Genomic DNA, 23654 nt, shown 5'->3' with positions numbered 1-23654 from the left:
TATTGTACCGAATTACTTCAACCGACTATTATATGAGGGGGTGGTGTGCCTTTGCCTCAGCTATAAAATTCACGGATTTATATCGCGTCGTTTTTTTTTCGAACGTTATACACACACACGGGTGATATTTCTACCCTCGAATTCTGTATGTCGCACGATAAAAAAGTAAACCGCCGTTTCGATTTAAAACCTTGAAAATGATTTTTTTTTATATTCACGAATTTTCGACCACGAGAGAATTGCATTCGTACACGTATAATCGCGGAGTTACACGTGTTAACATGCATTCACTCCGAGCATACATCAGGGACAAAGTGTGCGTCGCGTACGCCGATATCGGGACATAAATTTTCCCGCTTATCGAAAACACAGTGTTAAGGTCAACGATCCCGTAAGCTAGACGTATAGAGGAGAGTCGGTCGGTCGGTAGCGGTGCCGGCAAAGAGAGGAAGAAGGGATGCAAATCGGCCTATCGTTGTACCGGCAAAAAGCCGAGGCGAGTCGACGAGTTATAATAATTTCTCATCGTTTGTACCGGCTCGCTATCTTCGGACGAACCGGGAAGGAATAACGAGAAAAAAAAGATCACCGGATATTCATGTGATAATTATTTATGAATGATCAATAGGGAGTTCGTTCGACTCGAAGGCGATCCGAGAGAACGACTCCGAGGACTGACAAATCGAAGACCGTGAACCTCGTGCTGCTGGATGGATGCGGTTTGACGAAGCGTGACTTATCCCCACATTCACGCCTATCTCGCTCGCGATTAGCGGTAATTTCATACGATTATCTATCCCGCTTCGCATCCTGCCTTTTCAACTTTTCAAAGACGCTGATAGGAACGTCGCCGTTCGTAATTCCACCCACGGTGGTACGCGGGAGTACGAAGATAGGCAATAAAATCGTAAAACTCGAATCCGCGAAAACCCGATAAACTTTATTGAGTTATTCGCGCGCAACGACACGTCCGATGTGTCAAAGTGTCGGGTGATTATTCCGGGATAACGTCGATCGGAAAATAAAAATTTCAAGCCGAGCGACGCGCGCCGGAATGGATTAGCGAGCGGGGCGTTGATCGGGATCGGTTATACGCGATATGAAACGTCATCGGAGCGCACATCGCGGAGATCGGGTGAAATGCCGGTACGACTTCCTGATCTGGTCCGTTGCAGCGGATCACGTGGTCGAACCAACGTCGGGTCTCACCGGTCGTTCACGCGGAAGAAGGACAGGACGGACGGGTCGGCTTTTTGCTCGGTAACAACGTCCAACGGTCACAACTGGCGACGATACCCCGACGACATCGGCCGCTAACTATCTAACTAACCAACCAACTAGCTAAGTAAACCAGAACCTCCGTGGCACGCCTTCGGGGGCAAAGCGTCGCGACGCTTTGCGGGAAATAAGCGCGGTCAAAGAGTCGAAAAACTTTGCTCCAATAGACGGAGTGCAGGTTGCGGCTAAACTGACGGTAGTGGCATAGAGGAGAACGAGAACGCGGCCCCGTTACCTTTTTCAGATACCACCGGCAACCCGGAGAAGACAAGACCGACGGAGGACGGGACAAGACCTACTTTTTTCAGTCCTTCCTCTTATTCGCCTTCGCATACTAATGTAACCAGGGCAGGGCGACAGCTGTTCGAATCGCGAAGATTTTGCCGTCGCGAGATACAGGGGGTACGAGATACGAGTGTAATCCACGGTGTAATGATTAGCCGTTAATGGGAGACAGCGAGCAATTTGTTAAGAACGGTTAGGCATTACGCAAGAAGACTTGGTGAAAATAAGGAGAGACGTACGTCGTGCGAACCGTAAATTCGAACCCTAGAGTATGAAGACCAATGTACATTCATTACTCGTCCAACGCGTGTCACGGTCTCGGAGAAACCAATAAACACATTCGTTAACTGCGAACTTTTAATAGGTTAATCCATAATTTCTAATCATCTGACCTTTTCTGTATAGGAAACCACATTGTAACCGCGCGCTTCTGCAATATCGCACCTACAAGGTAGCGCGATTGGATTTCATTTTCTCACACGTGCGTCACAATGAGTGTTGATGTTCGCAGATTTATCTGACAACGGGGTAAAGGTGAGCAATAAATAACGATGAAGTGTTTAGTGTTCAGCGTTTTTTCAAAGGCTGTACCTTCTGACCAAAAATTAGAATTGCCGAAGTTAGTTTGTTTTCCACGTACCCAGAAATTGATCCGAGGGAAATGAGAGATAATTATTTTCGAGCACAGTTTTCCAACAGAGTAACAAATAGTTTGATTCTACGCTCCAAAGGATCATTTTTCGAGTACGAAACGTGGACAAGAGGATAAGGAGATGCGGAGTGCAATGGGGTTTCGTCGCGAAAACGACCGAGTCTGGCAAAAATTCTTCGAGAAATCGCGGCCCCCGGCATTCTCGTATATATACTATATCCTTTACGCTTACGCTGCTCAACGCAGATAGGTATAAGTGCCTGCTCGGGGTACATATATTTTGTCCGATACTGCGAAACTTTTGTGTGTCAGACACACTCGACTTTGGATTGGCCACTTGTCGCGCCTTTTATTTTGGCCTCCATCTCATACATACCGTCCATTTCTACTTATTCTTATTCTCATTCCAACTATACCCCGAAGATATTGAAGACATCCTATTTCACTTCTCAATTTCCAGCGACTGCCGCTGAAACGTCGGGAAGTTTTCGAAGAGAGAAAATGTCCGTCCAGTGAGCGAATAGAAACGAAAACTCGAGAAAAAATAATAAAAAAAAGAAAAAACCACGATGGATAAAGTTCATAGCGAAGCGCGGATAGTATTTATAGCTTGGTTCAAGATTCCCCGACAATTTTGACGCGCGAAAACATGGAATAAAGACGACGACATTGGCAAATACATTGTACGCGTGAAAAATAACGAGGAGCGAAAACGTGATGCATTGTGGAGGTATAATAACATCACGTGACGGTTTCGGTGAGATAGGCAGCGTAGGTTGGCAGACAGGGAGTGCCGCTCCTTCTGTAATTGATTACTAATGTGCAATTTACGATGCATCGGAGAACCAGTTTTACAACGACGATCGTACCGATACGTATAAATGAATCACTTGTTGCCAGAAATGGCGATTGACGGATTATATTATTTCGAAACTCGATGACCCGACGCTCGAATAATATTGGTTGAACGCCTTTTCGTACGTCATCCGACGTCGAGAGAGTACCTACCGCAGATATTGTTCGGTCCACGAGGATACAAAGTAAGTATGCTTCTGCGTTTCGTGGAATACGATACTAATTTTGGGTATCGGTTTTATTATACCGCCGTTCCCGATTATCGTGAAAATAAAAGAGAAGAGAAGAGAAGAGAAGAAAAAAAAAAGAAAAATCAAGAAATCCGCACCAATGCAATATGATATTCTGTATAAGGTGTGTATTCATGAAGTTTGGCAAGATATCGGGAGAAAATCGTTGTACGCCGTTCAATTTAAAAGGTGCTTTAAAATCAGAGTACGACGATTGGATCTCGCGAGCGGAGTCTATACTCTTCGTGCATACCCTACCCCCATACCTTCTTCGAGGTCGATGGAATGAAATTAAGCCCAAGGGACCACAACAGCAGCAGCAGCGGCAACGGCGGCGGTAGCAATGCTGAGAACGGAACAGGTTTAACTAAATTGCGCAACTTTGTACGAGTGTGTAAGTATATCAGCTGCAACATCGGGATGGGGGGTTCTGGCGATCGGCTAAATTTCATTGAACGGTGTATCGCATCCACGTGCATACGTGTACGTGCACGTGAATTTTACGACACGGTTGAGTATCGGTAGTTTTTCTCGCTGATCGTAGGGGGGTCGCCGCGATGTACGAGAACTTGTAAGAAAGAACGGACGCTGTTCAAGTTTCTTTCTTGCGTACGAACATTACTGGTTTTTTTTTCATTTTTGTTTTTTTTTTCATTTTCATTTTTGTTGTTGCGTTATTTTTTGCTTCGATCGTATCGCGTTGCGACCGTTGTCTTTGGTGCAGCGCTCATCGTCGTCGGGTAGACACGAATTGCGTAACGAAGAACAGCCGATTACGTGAAAGGGTTGGGCGTGATATGGAAAAAGTACGACTCGACGTATTCGATCCTCGTTAATTACGATCGTAAATCAAGATCCATAATAATTGTTCCGCAATATCTGCCGTGTCGGTGAGCGAGGCCGTCGAGACCGAGTCGAATTTTTCTCATTTCACCTCGTCATCGTGATCGTTGCGAACGTCGAGGACTTCCGCGAGGTTCGGGTGGAGATAAAAATTAATATTGCTCCACACGTACCTCGGGGTGAATAACAATTCGCGCACTTCGACACCGGGGTCGGGGTTCGGGAAACACTCGTTTCGATCTCGATCGCGGACGAGCGATTCCGTGGCCTTGCAGTTTTACTCTAATCGTAGTGCCAACGTAATCGTAGTATCGGGGTATTCGGCGAAACCCGTGGCTCGTTAAAAGCGACACACAACCTATCGCCGCCACGAAATGGGGGGTGCTGACGACGTCGCTATTCCAGTACCGAGGTAACCACCACCCATGTCGGAGAAGGGATTCCCTTTTCCGATTGACGAATCGAAGAAATCGTGTATAATCCTTCTAGCCAACGGTTTCGCGTCGATCCAAGGAAACGTACGCGCGACGACTCGGATGTCATTCGTGGATGAATTTTGAATCGGAATCTGCGCCAATAATATATAGGTACCGTCGCACGTGCAGTGCCAGGGTGGCGAGAATCCTGCACGCCGAGGTTGCGAGCCGGCGGTGGCGGTTCTACCGAGTGGTTACACAAAGCAGCCTGATTGCCTGGAGATGATTTAGTGTGGCGTGTCGGCCGAGGTAGTTGAGATATGGTAAAAAGATAGCCATGTAAGATCCTGTTAATAAGCTGACGTATCCGAGTACGGATCATCGGAGTGGCGTTTGCGATTATTACGAATACGTGGTGGATGGAAATATTAGTCACGGAAATAATCGCCGCTCCGATACACCGGTGAAGGTACGATTAATTTTGCTAGGCTGTCCGAGTGGAATGAATTTTCCTTCCTTCTCGTTTCGCGGCGCATCGATCCCGTTGTGAAGTGTAGCGATTCCATCCTCGATGGCCGTTGAGGAAATTCTTTTTGTTCCCGCCACTCGCGAAAGGCGGCCGTCTACGCGAGCGATCGAATCCTTCGCAACTTGTACCGGAAAAGGGAGATAAAACTAACCTGGCCTAATCTGACCGTGAGGTTGACCCCTCGAAAGAGACGAATTTGAATGAAGACTGCTAGAGAGGGGGCTTGCTCGAGTAGCCCCTCGACCCTTTCGAGTTGCTCTTCTTTATTAAACTCGTCCCTCCTTCCATTTTCTTCCCTCGTTATGAGCTTAATCTCGTAATAACCGTGGCGTCTAAGTGGCTGCCGAGGTATTCGGACTCGGAGTAATGGGGCACGGTGTAGATGCTGGATTGAATACAATTTTTCATTCATTCATTTTTATTCGTTCCTTTTTTCAATCCTTGTACAGCGGGTACCCACGGACTACCGAGAAAGGTTTTACACGCGTCGGGGGTGAACTACCGTGTAAAAGTAAAACGTGGGATGAAAAAAAAAGGGTGATTCATTCGGTAGGCGAGCGAAGAGCTGAGCCGAGAAGGTTTCAGCTGCGGTTCCAACTGCAAGCTCCGATCTATCGTTCGGTACGTATCGCTGTTATCAACGATCTAGTCGTGTACGACGTACCTTGCCCACCGAAACAATGGGTCAGGCATGCCCCGAGGTAGATTAAATCTGGAGGGTGAGCGCGACCGCGCGTTCGAACGCGACTACATAAAATGAGAATTAAGAAACGTTACTACTAATCCGTTGGCTGCACCGAGAGGAGAGCTCGCTCGAACCGCGCCCATAAAACTTACTTCCGCGATATCTCGTCGGGTTGTTTATTTATTTATTTATCTAGTTTTACAAGATCAGCTGGTGCGCCTCCGTTTTCCTATTTTCTTTGCTCTCTAAGCTCTTAATTGTAGGAGGAATGGGTTGTTCGAGGATAATCTAGATGGGGCACACGGTAGCCCGTAGCATTCGTGTCGGAATTACAAGCCATCCGTTCAACGAGAGCGGGGGATTTTAGCCAAAGTCGTTACGAAGTGTTAGTTATCTGGTAGCGGCAGTAGGCGAAGTAACGTATAGATATAATCGGGGGGAAGTGAACGACGTCTTTCCCAACGACTCGAATAAGACTCGCGTGGCGGCGCGGAACCGCTATTGCTGTAGGGTAAGTAAGAGAAAAGAAGGGAGACGGAGGGAGAGGGAGAGAGAGAGAAAGAGAGAGATAGAGAGAGACTCGTGTAATCCGTGCTACCAGTAATTAGTGACATTTGCATATCTTGTGGAGTCGCTGGTGCTCCGCTAGGATGAAGCTGATAGCCGGGGGAACGGAGGCAAAAGGAGAAGAGCGAGTCTCGAGTCAACCGGCTGGCTGCATGCCTGTGCTCGGTCTCGAACTGTTTTACATACGAATGGCCCCGAGGATTCGCAAAAATGACGCGCTCCTCTCGTAAATATGGGCTGTTTATGTGTGAGGTGAGACCGCCGCGTGCCCCGGGACTTTGCGGAGAACGGCGACCAGAGGGATGGAGATAAGAAGCCCGGTGGTGTGTACCGTGCAGAAAAAAAAGAGTAACGATCTACCGAGATTATAACTTGGAAAAAAAGGTTCGAGGTCCTCCTCTGTCCATGTTGTTTTTTTTTTTTCCCCCCTTACGTCTCTTCTTCATTGTCTTACGGAGTAAGTGGTGTAATAAGTAACGACTGCGGCGGGCGGGGTGCAGGTGGTCGTAGACGAAATCCGTTCTCCCCGCGAATTTCCCGAAGCTCGAGGAGTTAAGCCCCCGATATTTCGTTTGCCAATTAAGCGAGACAATGGTGGACTCAAACAAGCAATTGTGAATTTTAACTATGCGCGGGACCGTGGAAGGGTTACCTACGCGAGACCCGTACCCCCTGCGATCTCCTTGCAAACGTATGGACCATTATGCAAATGCTTATAGCGCCAGTGGTGGTGGCGGCGAAGAGCGGTATACTACGCGGCTCCTGAAAACGACTTTATTCAACTGCTTTGTCTGCAGACTATTTGATAGGTAATTTTCAACCGAGAGCAATAAAGGATTTATATTAAAGTGATTTACGGCACAAAGAGCCGAGTTCTCCCGAAGTTATTCAGGTTTTCCCTCGAAACCGCGATCGCTCAACGCAATGGAGTGAAAAATATAAATATACGGCGCGGTACACGACAATCGTTCAACGAAACTCTCTTTAACTTCCGTATAGAAAAATTGTCACAGCCATAACGTTTAGCTGGAGCGAACGGCCCTCGGAAGGCGACCCTTTCTTACACGTACAACGGTATTTCCTTTTTTTTCTCGCGCGTATAATTTATACATAATTTAAGCGTTTTATAGCTCGTTCGTATGCCTAATGCGACTCGTTCCTGAGAGAAGAAAGAGGCTGAGGCGTCGCGACGCCTCTCCGCTTTGGCGTCCGTCGTCGGTTTAGTATAATAGGTCGGTAGAAGTCGCTGGCAGGCGGACGCCTCGCGACTGGGACACAATGCCTCGTTAGGCGTTAAAGTCCGTAGGAAAAGAGAACAACTGCGATTAAAGCAGATAATAATCTGCGGCGGTAGGAATTAGCAAGTATTCCGTGATTCCCCGCGTTACACTTCGCCACCACCACGCGACGTGTTCGACGAGACGAATAAAACCCTTCATCATCGCCGTGATTCACCCTGCGGCAGGAACGTGAAAATCTTCATCATCTAGATATAACTTAATACGAATGCCACGAACGGACCAAAGTCCTTTTTCAAAAAAATCGTACGATGAATGTATTTCAATCGTATGGGTAGACTGAAAAAAAAAAAAAAAAGTTTCCTCAGTTGAGACGTTTTGTCTCGTTACCGTTCATACGTGATTCGCAAAAATTAGCGCAGTATACAACAGGAGGAGCACCTTCGTGAGGTTTAGGAGTAAAACTAGTATTGTACGTCTGCTATTTTTACAGTTAAAAGTTTTTCCCGCACTACGCGGTTGTAGCCAATCGAAAGTTCAACGTTGAGAGAAAGGGGTATAGACGTTACGTTGCGTTACGTTACGTTACGTTACGTTAGATTACGTTCAGGTTTTAGCACGGTGTCGGCGGCTACGGTGCAGCAGCAGTCAAGTAGTCACGAGGCACCTACTTTATTGCTAATAGGGTGTTGCCCGCGTAATTCCCAAGTTGGTGAACTAAGGTACGGTAGGTATATACAGCTATATACGAGCAGACGCTACCCGGTATAGAGGCACTTGGTAAAGCAAGTCCATAAAGTTTCGGAGCGCTGTTTAAATTTTATTACCCTCACCGTGAATTTGTATGGAAATTTCCTACTAGCAACCAAATCACCTTGGCGCTAGGTTTGTCGCCGGTATGGTTATAGGATAGGATCCACCCCTCGACTGGGGACTTCTTAAACTCTCATATCTCCGTAAAAACCAACGGATAGAAAAAAGGAAAAAAAAAAGTGTTTCAATTGTTATACCAGAATTTGAGGGGCGGTATCGTTCCCGGAACGCTCCGAAACGCGGATCTCCCCCGTAAGGTGGTTTGGTTACACTTACGCTTCTATAACGTTCCAAATGTAACAGCCGACGAGTCTGAGAGAACGAGAAAAAAAAAAAAAAGTTTTTTCATTACGTCTTACGGTGTACGTACGAGATGTTTAAAAATTGCGTTACGTGGGGGACATGTGCAGGATTTTAGATGGACATACCTAGTTGTTTAAATTTCCGTACCGGTTCGTTCAGTCCTCACAACTCCTCCTTTAATCGCAAGGCATAAAATCTCACCGTTTATTTGAACTACTTAAACCGAGTCTCTTCTAAATTATGAAATTAGTAGCCTCCGTCAGAACGTATATTTTATATAAGACCGAGCATAAGCGTCTTACAAGAGTTAACTAACCTCGTAAAATTAGCGCGAAGGCATCAACCCGAGGTGCAAACTTCCCCCGCGGTGTTCTTCAACCTCCTTACGGACCACCCCCTTACTCACCACCCTTCGGGCGACACCTTCCGTCCCCGGAAAACGTACCTCACCTCGTAAACCACTGCGAGACAATACCGCGAACTAAGACCCAATTAAACCACTCTTCCCGCAAAATTTCATTTTCAAACTGAACTGCGATCCCCGCACTCTGGATTCAAACGAACACCTCACCTCGCCCGCGACGAAGTTTTTTCGCTTTTTCTTCCTCACTTTTTTTTTATGGGTCTGCCCATGATAGAAGGCATTTTGAAAGTTTGATGTTTGGGGTATTAGAGAAGGGGGGGAACCGGTTGACCCATAAATTAGGAATTCCGTTTCAGTGCGGAATTTTGAATCGCAGTATATATAACGGAACAGGACCTTCCGCTGAAATAATGTCCCCGGTATTTTTGCGAGAATAATGTCCACCGTCTTTTCTTAACGAAGAAAGTTTTCGCTTTGCCGGTATGACTATCCATAGCCACCTTATATACCTTCTGCGTCGCCAGTGGACTATTCATACTTTACGTGGCCTGTAGTAAGAGAAGCAGCTAGGCCCGCCCTTCGAACGAATAAATTAAGCAAACTAGATGTTTAAATGCAAAGCGAGCTCTGCAAATAAAACGCGGTGCAAACTGAAGAAGAGTACGATGAAAAAAAAAAAGAGAAGAGAGAGAAACGAAAGAGCGAAAAAAAAAACAAAACGAATCTTGTGGCGCTACAGCTTCCAGGGGAGAAAATTTTCCGTTTGTTTGTCGTAAATATGCATGGGATTGCTTTATCTCTACTCGTAAGATAATCTTTGTTCCACGCCACCCTGCAGTAAGCGAGTGCAGCGTGCGCTCCTCTAATTTTCTCTTTTCCCTTTTCCTCTTTTTTTTCAGGTATGAAATAAATTAAAACATAATAATATATAAAGGCTGCACCGTCTGCGATATTTGAAGCTGAAATACTTCTACGATCAATTCAATTATCTCCCCTGATAACGAAAACTGCTATGCGGAACCGCATTTTTAAAACCAAGGATAATAAATTTTAAGGCAAGCTAATCAGCTGCTTGGTTGTATCAAAACTTTTCGAACGATTATTTTTCAACCCCCGTACCCCTATCGTTTCTCTTTTCGGGTAACCCGCGACTGCAGCATAGAACGTCCGAGGGTTAAAAAGTTGAAGGAAAAGGGGGGCTAGAATATAGGAAGGGTAATGAAATTAATTGGTGGGTTGTTCGACGAGCGGCTTCTTAAATGGGTCCCATCTGCATTTTAAATCTTAGCGAGTGGGGGAAAAAGAATCGAGTGAAGAGCGAGGAGAGGAGTGCGTGAAAGAAGGTGAAGCTCGCAGTTTCATTCGGTTAGTTACCCTCTTCATTTGGAACCCTCGGTCTTTCAACCCCTTCGAATTTATCTCGTAAAATTTGTCGTTCGCGTCGAGAGTGGGGAATAAACTGAACAAGGGAGTACGAGTGACGCGAAAAATCCCCACCGCCACCTTGAGTTACCGCAATAAGAAAAGAAAGAAAAAAAAAATGGGGTGGGGGGGAATTAACAACCGTTAATTGAGGGTAAGATATTATCGAGAATAACTTAAACGCCTTTTGAATACCCGATAACACCTTTTTCTGTTTCAATATAATTACGTCGGATGGAAAGGGCGTGATTTTCCCTCTTGCGATAAAATATCGCAAGCGATATTTAACGCAACATGCGCGGGGTCCATAAATTTAACAAAAATTGCATCTCGGAGACTCGCATTCGCCACACCCATGCCATTGTTGCGTTAAGACTGTAGGCAAGAACAAAGTAGAGAGAGGAGAGATAAAAAAATTGAAAAAAAGAAAAAAAACACAGGCGGATATAATGCACAATGTGCATCGTATTTTATCTCGTGCTCGTTTCGAATGCATCGCGGATCGTTCGTGTGAGTTGTGGCGAGTAAAGAGATTATCGCATCGTCATGCGGTGTTATGCATGTCTCTCGGTGAATCAAATTAAGGGACGATACAATCGATGTACTCCTCCGCTCCGAATAAACCCACCAATGAAAATAAAATTTCGGTTTTCAGGAGCCTCCAACTTCATCGGTTCACGGGGTGCGATGGGTCGGGCCTGTAGAGACAATATTGATTCAACGTCGGAAGCTAGAGGCCTTCGCGAATCAATCGGAAAAGTTTCCAGTCACGTCTAATATTGTATCGGTGGACAGCTGTCGTTCGCAATTGATGACCCACTCCGTAATACATTTGATGCAATATTGTTACAACTAGTTGGCGATATACGTTCCGCGTGAACGACGACGTAACAACCGTTTGTCGGTGAGGGCGAAACGGCGTCGGGCGTCGGCAGCCCATCGTCGGGTCTACCGGGCGGTAGAACAAGAGTTGCAACGGCGACATTCAATTTCCTCCGCCAGTTCATGGCGGTAATGTTGAATTCGAATGCATTACGTTACGGAGGGGGAGATGGGGAAAAGGACGGATGGAGAGCAGAGGAGAAAGAGAGAGAACGTGTACGAGCCTCCGGTCGATGTTCATTAACGGTGCGTTGCACAATGGAGAGCCGACGTTTGTACGTGACAGTATCTGGTGACATCGAACTCGTGCTACAAACGTCCGCTACGTTGGCGTCGATAGGTAGAGAAATTTTTGCCCGCCGTTTATCGTGCCCGTCACACGACGCACGTGTGGGTGTACGTAACGCGTATGACATCGCGTATCATAATGCAGAGGAGAAATGTTTCTCTTCCAATTTTCCACCGCCTCGTATATGTAGACACGTTTACGTACCGATCTGGCGACGGACCGGCGGCGCGGCGACGATCTCACGCGATGAAGAGTTTCGGTTCGATTCGTACGTAACGCCGTCGCGCGTCTCGTCGCTCCGTATGAAATCTGTCACCGTTCTTCCGCGAGCCGGCCCAGACTCGAGTTTCCGGTTCCGGTTTCACCGACTGAACGCGAGCGAACACAACTGACTCTCTCTCTCCGAATGCCGTAAACTGCGAACCTTCGGACGTCTCTACGCGTTTTATGCCCTATCTCCCTCGGGGAAAGAAGGAACAAAAAAAAAGACTACGACAAAGAAGAGAGGAAACCAAAGCTGAAACAAGTAGACGTAACTTTACGTTTCCATTCACGAATTATTGTACCTGCTGTATAACGGAATCATTCACCAACTCTATTGTATACCGATCGTCCCTCGAAAAAGCCTTTCGTGATTCATACGAAGACCGATCGAATGTTGCACTTTGTACGACGTCTTTCTGATTGCTGTTTCTTTTTTCTTTTTTTTTTATTTTTTGATAGGATGAAACCCTACTGGATATAATAGTCGTCGGCGACCGATGCCTGGATTTTGTGCTCTGAAAAATTTTCCCGCTCAATGCGATTGAATTAAAAAGTTTATTTTTCATCGTCGGGGTGTCGAGAGCTTGGCGTGGAGCACGATGCGAACTGACGAGTAGCGAGAGCCACCGTGCACCTACATCCATCTCAGCTGCTTTTTGTTTTTTTTTTTTTTTTTCTTCCCTCTTTTTCCCGAGAACAGAGCGTAGTGTTAATTGGACGGATGATGTTACTAAATCCTAAACCCCCTGAAAGCCACCCCGCAAAGCTGAGCTTTTGCTACTGCAGCTACTTTACGTTGAAAAGGTATAACGGCACAGTGGCAGCATCGCTGCAGACTGCCCGAGTGCTTTAACAGAAATTAGAGGAAAATACCTTTCGTGTCGCTACACTACGGTCTTCTGGATAACCCTCTGGACTGACGCATCTACGTACCGAGCACACTTCATCCGGTAGCCCCAACGAATTACTAATCCGGTAAAACTAACTTTTTTTCAACTTTTTTTTTTCAAATTTATCTTCGAAACTGAAAAATTGAAGCTTCTGTTTCGGTGGGAATTGGCGGGTCGTTTTTTGTCAAAGTCGAGAAGACGGAGGAGTTCGTATACGTACACATGAGTAAAAAGGCTCCGGGGTGAATTCACACCTTTGGTTTTCCGTACGCGTCAACGTCATCGAGACAAGAGTTCTTTAAAACAATGGCGAAAAAAAAATCCAACGGTGGACTCGTTTTGCCGGGTTTGCTAAACCAAACAAAACTGCGGCTATGAAAAACTAACGTACCCACAAGTTCCTACCCACTCGAATGTATGAGAGTTGTCGACTTTTCCAACTCAGAGCAAAAAAAGAAAAAATCACCCCCTGAAACCGGAAATATATATAGTATACATACCGACAGTTTTTCTCTCAATGTGGAGATTGTTCGTGAAAAAAAAAAAAAATCTTTGAAAAATAATAGATGAGTGTGTAAGATTGGATAAAAAAATCTGCTCCGAAGTATCATCTTATCGCCACCGCGCGATGATTGTTGAATAAACCGAAGGAAAAAAATGGTATTATGTTCATTCGGCGTGCAACATTTTTATCGAGTATCAATTTAACGTAGCGTAACTATCTGGAGTGTGGGTCGTTATATTGTTGCAAGTAAAATAATACGAAGAAGCAATAGTACGGTTTAATTTATAATACATGTGAGTTATTCTATTTGAGAAAATTACACTTTATAATTGAACTTTATTATATATTTGCATTACCGTCTATTACTTCATTATCCATCTCCGACATGCCATTGCTAAGTTTGCAATAATAAATTTGATAACCCATGACAAAGTCAGATAAACTGCCGGCGTATATTTATACGATTGAGAAGAGAATTTGAAAGGCATTAAATACACACGCATATTACTATCTACATTCTAACGGAGATGAAAATGAGAAGAAGAAAAAAAAAACGGAGCAGAAAGTAATCGGCGGAATGGTGGAACTGCAGAAATGAAACGAAATAAAATTTTCTCCATGATTTTGCGTAAGCGTAGTCTTCGCGTTACATATACTATACAATTCATCGATCACTGGTTCGTCTGAAACGGTCGAAAGGGGGGCGGAAACACGGGGTGGATTGAACGATTATAATTCCATAACCCTTGCTTAGTCGCTCTGAAAATATTTCTCAAAGTGTCATAGGTAACTCACCGCTCTTTTACAGCTGTACGTATTATTCTCGAGATATATCGGGAACGTACAACACACACCGTTCAAATAACGATAAAATTTTGTGTGCGTGCGATAACGTCTACGCATATTAATATCCAAAGTAAATAGATATACATAGCTCTGGTACGAAAGAGGTAGAAATTATTTCGCGCGATGAGGTCAGACGTGGCAAAAAAAAGAGCGACGAATGAGACGAATCGTTGCCGATGGGGATGAAAATTTTTTGGGGCAAAGTTTTTTCGTTCCATTTTCCCCCTCAATTTTTAGCTCCTTTGTACTTCGTCGGACGTGCGAAAACCTTTGAGAATTTTTTCGCGGTTTCGTTCTTTTGATTTTTCGTGCGTTCCGTTTATGTTTTTTTACGGACCACACGCGTAACCGCGAAAAATCTACCGTTTGAAATGGCGCGAACTTGAGTGACATGGACTTGTGTTTCGACGGGGCGGGTAGAATAAAAAAAAACAAAAATGGACACGCGCGCACTCGTGAGCCAAGCTACGGTGATTTTACTTTGGCGAATGGTAAAGGTAGGTGTGTGCACGCGGTGTGCCCATACCGAAACGGATGCCGAATGTGAAAATAACCAAATGTGAACGCAGCGGAACGCGCGCAATAATAAACGTAACGAGAGAAAAAAAAGAAAGAATTACGCGAAACGAAGAAGAAGAAAAAACCGATCGAGGACTCCAAACTTCGTTTCGAGAAATGCTGAATGAGGTCATTTTTAAATATATGGTAGTTGACAGGACTTACGAATTACAGAAATAGGGCGGCGGGGTCGAATCCATGGCTTACCTGTAACATAAAAACGAAAATATGATGAGTTTCTGAACGTCGTGGAGTGCAGGATGAATGTTTTACATATTGTACGTCAGTTCTTCCCTTTCTCGATATTTGTGGAATCGAAATTCATTCACCCATCTTTCTTCGTACGGCGCGACCTCGAAGTCGCTGATGGATAAATTACACGTCATGCGTACTTGTTGGTCTAGCTGGGTAAATATCGAAAAGGCTGCGTTATAAATCATGCGGGTGGGAGAAGTCGATGATACTGAACTTATCGTCTTCTTTACTATTGACACTATTAGCTGTTTCTTACTTCACGATCACGTACACTCAACGCCGACTATTCTCCTTCATAGAACGGTCGGAATTCTCTAATTCTAACAATAAGTTCCGACAAATTAAACGACACTCTTCATTTTTTTTATCTCTAATTTTTGTCGCTGACGATCATTTAACATCGACTCGACGCGTTTAAAAAACCTTCACTTATTTTTACGACCGTACGTATTGCGGCGATGATCTGAATCGTTATCTCCGAAGATTTCAGTATTGTCAAGTTTTGCCATAAAAGAATCATGGGGAGATGATAAGACGGCGGAAAAGAAAGGGGACGAACGTTATTACAAGATTTATTGCTCTTCGGTCCGCTCTTCGAACGCGAGCTAAAGTTGAAGAGTTGAGTAGGATGAAGCAGCTGGCTGGCTAGACCGAATAACAGTAGTTTTTCTCGGACCTAGTAGAGTTTGCAGCAATAACAAGAAACTTAATCTGCATACCAAAGTGATGATAATTTCAGTCTGCGTATTCCACGTGTATATATACCTTATCGGCGTAAAATTTGAAGGGCCAGCAGCTGCACGGTCGCTGGTCGGTTTCTTACATTTTTTTGGTAACGCAGATAATCGAGCGTATTCGTATTCGCTTCTCGTTTTCGGCAGAACTTTGCGAACCTATCGGTACGTAAAATGTCGAAGTACGAGTGCATAATCTTGGCATTAAAAGGCTGCGTTATTGAGAGCGAGCTATAAATAAAACTGAAATGGTGAGTAAGGCTGCAGCAGCAGCGGCGGCGGCGGCGGCGTTCCGAGCGATAAACGATAACCGATAAGTAACAAACCAGGGCAGATCGTGCGATCCAATGGTAAACGGCGTAACGTGTTACACACGTATAATACGTAAATACGTTGACAAATCGAATTATAAAAAAAACAGAAAACAAAAAAAAAAAAAAAAAAAGAAACGCCGATTGTAAATGTGTACGGAGATTATTTTTAATATCGAACGTATTCGGTGGTTCTGTTGAGCGTGGAGAGAGAAAGAGGAGATCGCATATTCGAGTTGAACAAAAAATAATGTTTATGGAAGAGATAAAGTACGACGTACGTGAAAACGTCGATACGAGAAAAGCCAGATGCACGAATACCGGTACATATCGTACAACATCGCGGCTATTAGGACACGGGACACAATACCTGGCATTGTGAGTAGCTGGGATAAACTTACTGCGAATAAAGAAAAGCTTTTGAATACAGTGGATACAACGCGAGCTTCGGATCTCACGTTGCTCTGCAACTGCACGGTACATCAACGAAATGCAGAGCGAAGATGTAGGAAACTGAAAGGGGTAAAAAATGGAGAGCAAGAAAAACCCATCAAAGAGGCGCGCGCGAGTGGTGCAGTTGATAAGACTTCCCCGATGTCGGATACCGCCGATGCGCACGGTGTTACAAATGTAGAGAACACGATTCTCACTTGTGCGGGTACGGTACACGGTAGTGCCGAAGAAAGGGATGATGATGCTGTGTGAAGTTTGGCGTAAAGAATTTTTGTTATTCCTCCGTCCGTGCATACGTCTGGCTCGGTACCTTTCTATCTTTCTACCTTGCTCTTTATTTCTCCTTTTTCTGTTATTTTTTCCCCCCCCCCTCTGTTATTCCGCACACCTCTCCTCCTAGCTTCTCACCTCGGTAAAGAGAGAGGTTTTGCAATTCTTTACATTTCACGCCCTACCAACCGAGCAAAGCGATTGCCTTCTTCACGCCCACGCAGTTCTAGCCGCTCTTGCATCGCATCGTTTTACTCTTCCTCCGTTTTTATTATTTTTATTTTATTTTTTTTTATTTTTTTTTTTTTCTTTCAACTACTTTCTTTTATTGTAAACTTTTTTCCGCAACCGCGAAGACCGATATCGGATGCGCGAAGAGGGAACTCGCTACGAAATACACCGCCGACTGAATTTATCCATCTTACATTTTTCAACAATTTTATACCCGACGTAACCGCAGCGGCCGTTTACCCAGCTAATCAAGGCAAGGCTCGTTCGATAATAGGTTTATTACAATTTTGATAAGATATCGATCGTTTACAGCGGAACGGGGGGAGCGCCCTCCGAGAACTACAAAACATACCCGTACGCGGAGTACGATGGCTCCGAACTTATTGTTAGCACATTACGATGTCTGTATCGCTGACTATAAAAGTCTGCAAAATGCAGCAGCCCTGGTACAGGATGTTATGTTTACGAGGATGATGAGTTCACCGGTGACTGAATCACGAGATTATCAACACCGAGGAGAGAAACTTTCGAAGCGTTGAAATAATGAGAACGAAAAGAATGAATCAATCGCCATTTATTCCGTTCAAGTTGCGTACCGGCTGCAGCATCCGTGCACCGGTATGAACCTGTTGATGTGAAACGAGCGAACTTCTTCTCGTTTCCGTTCGACGGCTCGATGCAATTTCAGACGTTGGACTGTCATCGATCTTACGAAGTAAGAATATCTGTTTCACGCTGCGAACTACCTACCGCCATCCTTCTCTACTTACAACGATCACTGTACGCTCGATGCCGATCATCTCTCGGGATGCTGAATCGAATCGACTTATGAAAGTTGCATGTATCATCTCCGAGGAATTCTTCGAGAATAATTTTTTTTTCCGCCCGATTCCCTCAATATTTTACCGTAGTAATTTCAGCACTTGAACTGCGGCGTCGGGTCCAGTGGTTCGAACAGATCGTTGCCCGTGGTAGATAAGGTAGTAAACCGCAAAAGTGATAGTTTAATGATTATTTATAACTTGAATGAAAGTGAAGTCAATTGCAGATAAGATGAGAAGGATGCGGGGACACGATATCGTATACAGTCGGTCTCTTGTCCCGGATCGACCATGTGAGACCGAGCAGACGACCGCGCCGTACCACATTTCACAACGCAAAGTATAATTCAACGAAATTACTTTTGCTGCAGCTGGCAGACGATGGGTCAGAAAAAAAGGGATGCGATCTGCTCAATAAAAAAAAAAAATAAAAAAAAAAATAAGCAAGGAATTTTTAAAACGAAGGAGGTGATTATAATGAATAATACGTCAAACGTTCGGCTGCTATGCGTTTAGTACTATTGTTTTACACGATCGGCTGGTAACATGTTCGTTGTTCGATGCCTCCGCTGATTAAACCCTGGGATTTTAATTCCCCGAACAGAAAAGTCGTCACGTTTTATTCGACACTCCCAGAGGAGGTGGAAACGTATATGAGCTCGAGAAAGAGTAGCTACGGCGGACCAGAACAGCTTCGGGTCTGCAGAAGAAACCATAAATAATGTTCTCCAATTGATACGGAGCAACGAAACGAAACGGTTTCAGTCCAAGATTAAACGCGGTGAAATTGTCTGAAAGAAACGATACTATCTCGGAGTACTTTGCACCCTTCTCTTTTTTTTGATTCGTTGATCCATGTTGCGAGCAACGCTGTCCGAATCAACGATCGTATTCTAATCCGGCATTTGCCTTTGCTAGACCTCTTTGGATTTATACGCTTAGCATGCTTGAAATTATATTGATCGATCGATTTGCTTTTTTTTTTTTTAAGCCTTGTCCTAAACTAGAGGAGAGCGAACAATTCTTCGGAAGTCGCTTCACACGAATCTTTGTGAGTTGTGTCCAGGAAAGAAAGATAAAAGGAACAAAATAAACGATAATCGCTCGGAATCGTTTTTACGATTCGTTCTCTGACGTCACGAAAATTTCATTGTTTCGTTATTCAAATTGGAATATTGTTGTTACTGTTTTGAGGTGCGAAGAGAGTTTCTCGTTATAGAAATTGCATTTTGTTATTCTCCCCAAGTTCCTCATTATTCGTTTCTCACTTCTACTTCTTTTCCACAGAGACACGAAGCGACGTAGCAGCAGCAGCAACAGCAGCAGCAGAAGCGGCAGCGGCTACTCTTTCTCCGGAGGTAAATTTATGGCTGCGTAAATTAGCCGAAACAAAGTTTTATTCTCGCCGCTATAGCTCGTTTGCACAAAAGCAAATGAGCTTTTTCCCCCTCGCTCACTTGCATTACCCCGAGCTTCCGCACTCAATTCATCACGTTGTATCTTATATTTTTTACCGGTGAAATCCATTCGTCATAACGTACTCGCAAATTCAAGTCGATCTTCGATCGAGTTTTAGGACCCAACGACATTTATGCACGATGTTGTCAGTGCAAACATATGATGCGTGAAAAAGCAAATTAATCCACGAAAAATTGTCGAGGATAAGAATGAGGTTAGATATATTTGCCGTGTACATATAAATTGTGAAAACTCGATTCTTACGTCAGTATTTTAGGCAAAACGATTATGCGGCGTATACATATACGAAGAATAAGCTCGATCAGATCTCGCAGTTGGTCTACTGGATAGCTGAGCCGTAATTAGTTTTTAGGGCGAAGGAGTCTCGTTTTGAGGTCAGTGTGTTTTTAGACTCTCAATCAAACAATTGAGGCAAACGGGGTTCGTTCGATATCAAAAACCACCTCTCCAGTATTTGAATAATAATTGACGAGAGCTAGTAACCGATATATAGCAGAGACGCGACGAAGGAGCATTCAGTTACCTGCTAAGGGGCGTTCCAACAACGATTGGAACTGTTCGCCCCATCGATCGCGAACCCCTCGTTCGATTCCATTCTAGAAAATAACTTACAACGCAAGATCGGCTTCGAAAATGAACACCGCTTGCGTTTACGCAGCCTTCGACGTAGCTCTGACCTGCGGATCGGGGTTCGGCTACATCGTATTCGTGGAGATATTAATACGGATGTTCAGACCAGACATAGTCGATCGAAAGAACAAAGTGAAAAGTGTCCCGGCGGAAAATATATTGGAAAGTTACGATTACGTAGTGATAGGCGCCGGGTCTGCGGGATCTGTCTTGGCCAACAGATTGACGGAGAACGGAGACGACAAGGTGCTACTCCTCGAAGCTGGAGACGACGAACCACTTTTTTCAGATATAGTTGCCTTGCAGCCAGCGATCGCGGCCATTGAAAAATATAACTGGCTATTTAAGGCCGAACCCTCGACGAGTTATTGTTTGGCTATGAAGGACAAGCGATGCCCCGTCAGCGGGGGTAAAGTGCTGGGTGGCAGCAGCGTACACAACGACATGATTCAAGTACGAGGTAATAGGAAGGATTTCGACACCTGGAGAGATATGGGAAATCCCGGATGGGGCTACGAGGATATCCTACCGTATTTCAAAAAATCCGAAGACATGAGGATTCCAAGTTATCGAAATTCACCGTATCACGGAACCGATGGTTTATTAACGATAGAAAGAATCCGATCCGGAAATGGATTGACGAATTTATTCTTGGACGCTGTTGTTTCATTGGGCTACAAAGTCTTGGATACGAACTCGAACACGCAAACGGGGTGCGAAAAAATACAGTACACGCTCAGAGATGGGCTGCGATGCAGCGCGGCCAAAGCCTTCCTACGTCCGGCCTCCCATAGGCGGAATCTTGTCGTGAGCACAAATTCTCTGGTCAGAAAAATTCTGGTGAATAAGACGACGAAGATAGCTTACGGCGTTCGGTTCAGCCGAGAAGGCAAAGACTATACCGTCCATGCCAAACGGGAGATAATTCTGTCGGCGGGAGGGATACTGTCGCCAAAAATTCTAATGCTGTCGGGAATAGGACCGAAACAACACCTCGAAGATATGGGAATCGAGGTCGTTCACGACAGTCCTGGCGTTGGACGAAATCTGACGAATCACGCGTACGTCGGCGGGCTTATTTTCTCGATCGACGTTCCGTCAAACAGAACCGATCTCGACACTCCCAGAACTATAACTTCATCCTCTCTGAGAAATTTCATGGAAAACAAAGAGGGTCTATTGTACCGCACGCAAGAAGAGGCTGTTGGATACCTTATCTCTAGGTAAATGTATTCTCTTTTCTTTCGATAATATGTGCCGCAGATACGAATTTTAACGAGTCCCTCTCTCTTCGATTATAAATTTACAGACACGCCGATCGTTCTCAAGATTACCCGGATATTCAGGTGTTTTTCAGCACAACAGTAGGGGATACGTACAATAACCCTTCTGCCGATGCTACAAATTTCAATTCGAAACGTGACTCTCGGATTAGTGTTTCTAAAAAAAATCGGAATAAACGTTTCTTCCAAATGAACACGGTTGATTCACGGCCGAGAAGCAGAGGCTACGTGGAATTGATAGACAAGAATCCCGATCAGGATCCAAAAGTGGTCTTCAATTATTTCGACGATCCAGAAGACATGAAAACTTCGGTAAGTCGTTCGTTTTTTTCGAGAGCAGTCAACGGAATCGATCTAATATTCTTCAATTTCAGATACGGGGTATCAAATTAGCTATGAAAATTAGCCGGGCTCCTGTTTTCAAACAGCTCAACGCACGTTTCAATCCAAAACCGATTCGCGGATGCGCCAAGTTTGCCGCATTCTCTGACGAATACTGGGAGTGTCTGGTGAGATACAACACTATGTCGGCGCATCATTACGTTTCGACGTGCCGAATGGGCCCACCGAAAGATAAATGGGCCGTTGTGGACTCGCGCCTCAGAGTCCATGGAGTGCAGGGACTTCGGGTCGTGGACGCTTCGGTGATGCCTGCAATCACGACGGGTAATACCAACGCTCCGACGATCATGATCGCTGAAAAAGCTTCGGACATGATCAAGGAAGATCGTAAAATGTACGCTTCGTACGCCTGAGAAAAAAAAAAAAAAAAAGAAGAAACACGCCGCGTAAACGATACGTACGAAGGCGACGATCGTTCGACCAAGGCAAAAATCATCACTCTGCGCTAATCACCCCATCGAGAATATGGCCCTGAACACGTAACATCTCCGCGAGCATAAATTACACACATCGTCCGTCTAAACGCGAGGGAAAACTGGTGTACAGAAAAGGGAAAAAAAAGGAGAAAAAGATGGCACAAAAACGCAAGAATTAGCGACTACCCACATCGATTAAATAGTAGGCAGAGCTTTTCACATCAATTTGGTATTCCCCGTGCAGCGGTGAGGTGCTGGATAATACTATGGAAAAAATGCGTAAGTAGAGTTGTTTTCTCCTTTACTAAAAGTTTGTGATACGCACTTCAACAATCGCTGAGCGAATTTTTGTGTTCCCCCGATGCGCCTCTGCACATATTCTGGTGTAAATATAAAAGATGCATCGTCCTCGTGCAAATAGAGTTTCTTTTGACCGTTTTCAAAATTATATTCCGTTTATTGGTAAGAAATAAATGAATAATGTGAATAAGTTTGTATCGCAACGGCAATAACATTCTCCATTCAATAGGATTATGTGAATTCGCGCTTATTACGGACATTCTTCGGACATTACAAAGACAGTTCAGTTAACCGCAGGAGTATATTTTACGGCACACTATTCGAAAGTTTTAATTGGTTGTAAATTGTAATAAGCTCTTCGCGGTTTCGGGACTGTCACTCGCGCAATTCGAAATACACTCGGAGTTGCGAATTCAAACCAGAGACTATAATCCAGAGTATAAGTGTTACCTGTTATTTCGCCATTTCAATTTTCTTTTTTTATTTTTTTCCTTTTTTTGTTCGCTCGTGTTTTACCGGTTAAATTTATTCGCTGCGTATTTTAGAGGGCATCTAATGATAGCGTGAACGTTCGAGAGCCTTGCCAATGGAATTCAAGAGCGAATTTTAGTCCCTGACCTTCAACGAGAGAACAATCTATAGAATCGCATCAGCTGCAGCCGATTACGTCAGGTCAAATTTTGGACAGGGAATAATCGACGCCGCTGTCCATTGGCCTTATCCCGATGTATCGTTAATCGCCGACCACCGGTAATCGCTGTAAACGATCTTTTCGTCGATGACGAACGTTATACAACAACCGCGGTAAAACAAGTTCAGGAGACTGTGCTCTACTTCTACCGATTCGCACACGAACTTCCGCATATATGTATATTCGATATTCGAGGCTGATTTGCATTCAATGGACGTCAAGCGGAGCGATACGTCGTACACCGAGTGTACCCCTGTTCCAAGAGAGGTGTAGTAAGTAAAAATTCATACTTGTACACACGTTGATTAATCAGCGTCTGCAATTTCCTATTTTTCCTCCGAGTTCGGATTCGATCGAACTGAAAATCTACAAGTTTTATTCTTGAACTCTCGTCATCAACTTCAGATAATACACACTCGGTCTGATTCAAGACTTCGCCTCGTTAATCACCGAGTGGATGAACTCCTGAATAAACGCAAACGGAAACAAAAGGAATATCTCGGAATTCAATTAAGCAACAAAGTTTCTGCGGCGCAAAGTACGAATTACAATTCGGCGCATGCTACAGTTCCGAATCTATAATCGACGCATTCGAAAGAGATACTCCCACCGTATCTACAGAGACACGCGCAATGGTATAACGCGTTCGTTGGAACGGTGCGAG

General features: G+C 44.6%; 2 protein-coding genes across 4 annotated transcripts in view; one reads left to right on the top strand and one right to left on the bottom strand.

Annotated features, from left to right (window-relative positions):
• The window catches only part of LOC105683648 (headcase protein), a 106035-nt gene that overhangs the window by 23332 nt on the left and 59049 nt on the right, over window positions 1-23654 (bottom strand). The window lies entirely within an intron of this gene.
• On the top strand, window positions 19200-23310 carry LOC105688681 (glucose dehydrogenase [FAD, quinone]-like). 2 transcript variants are annotated; one of them, XR_007278971.1, is made up of 4 exons: window positions 19200-21121; window positions 21208-21493; window positions 21556-22278; window positions 22845-23310. XR_007278971.1 is itself a non-coding variant. In XM_012405196.3 (3 exons), the coding sequence occupies exons 1-3, from the start codon at window positions 19902-19904 to the stop codon at window positions 21934-21936; spliced, it is 1887 nt and encodes a 628-aa protein (XP_012260619.3). In that variant the 5' UTR covers window positions 19200-19901; the 3' UTR covers window positions 21937-22717. The 2 variants fall into 2 exon arrangements, 1 of the variants encoding a protein (XP_012260619.3); XM_012405196.3 differs by lacking the exon at window positions 22845-23310 and having other exon boundaries at window positions 21556-22717.

The sequence above is a fragment of the Athalia rosae genome, chromosome 1, assembly GCF_917208135.1.
Source record: "Athalia rosae chromosome 1, iyAthRosa1.1, whole genome shotgun sequence".
Classification (NCBI taxonomy): domain Eukaryota; kingdom Metazoa; phylum Arthropoda; class Insecta; order Hymenoptera; family Athaliidae; genus Athalia; species Athalia rosae.
This window is presented reverse-complemented; position numbering and strand designations above follow the sequence as displayed.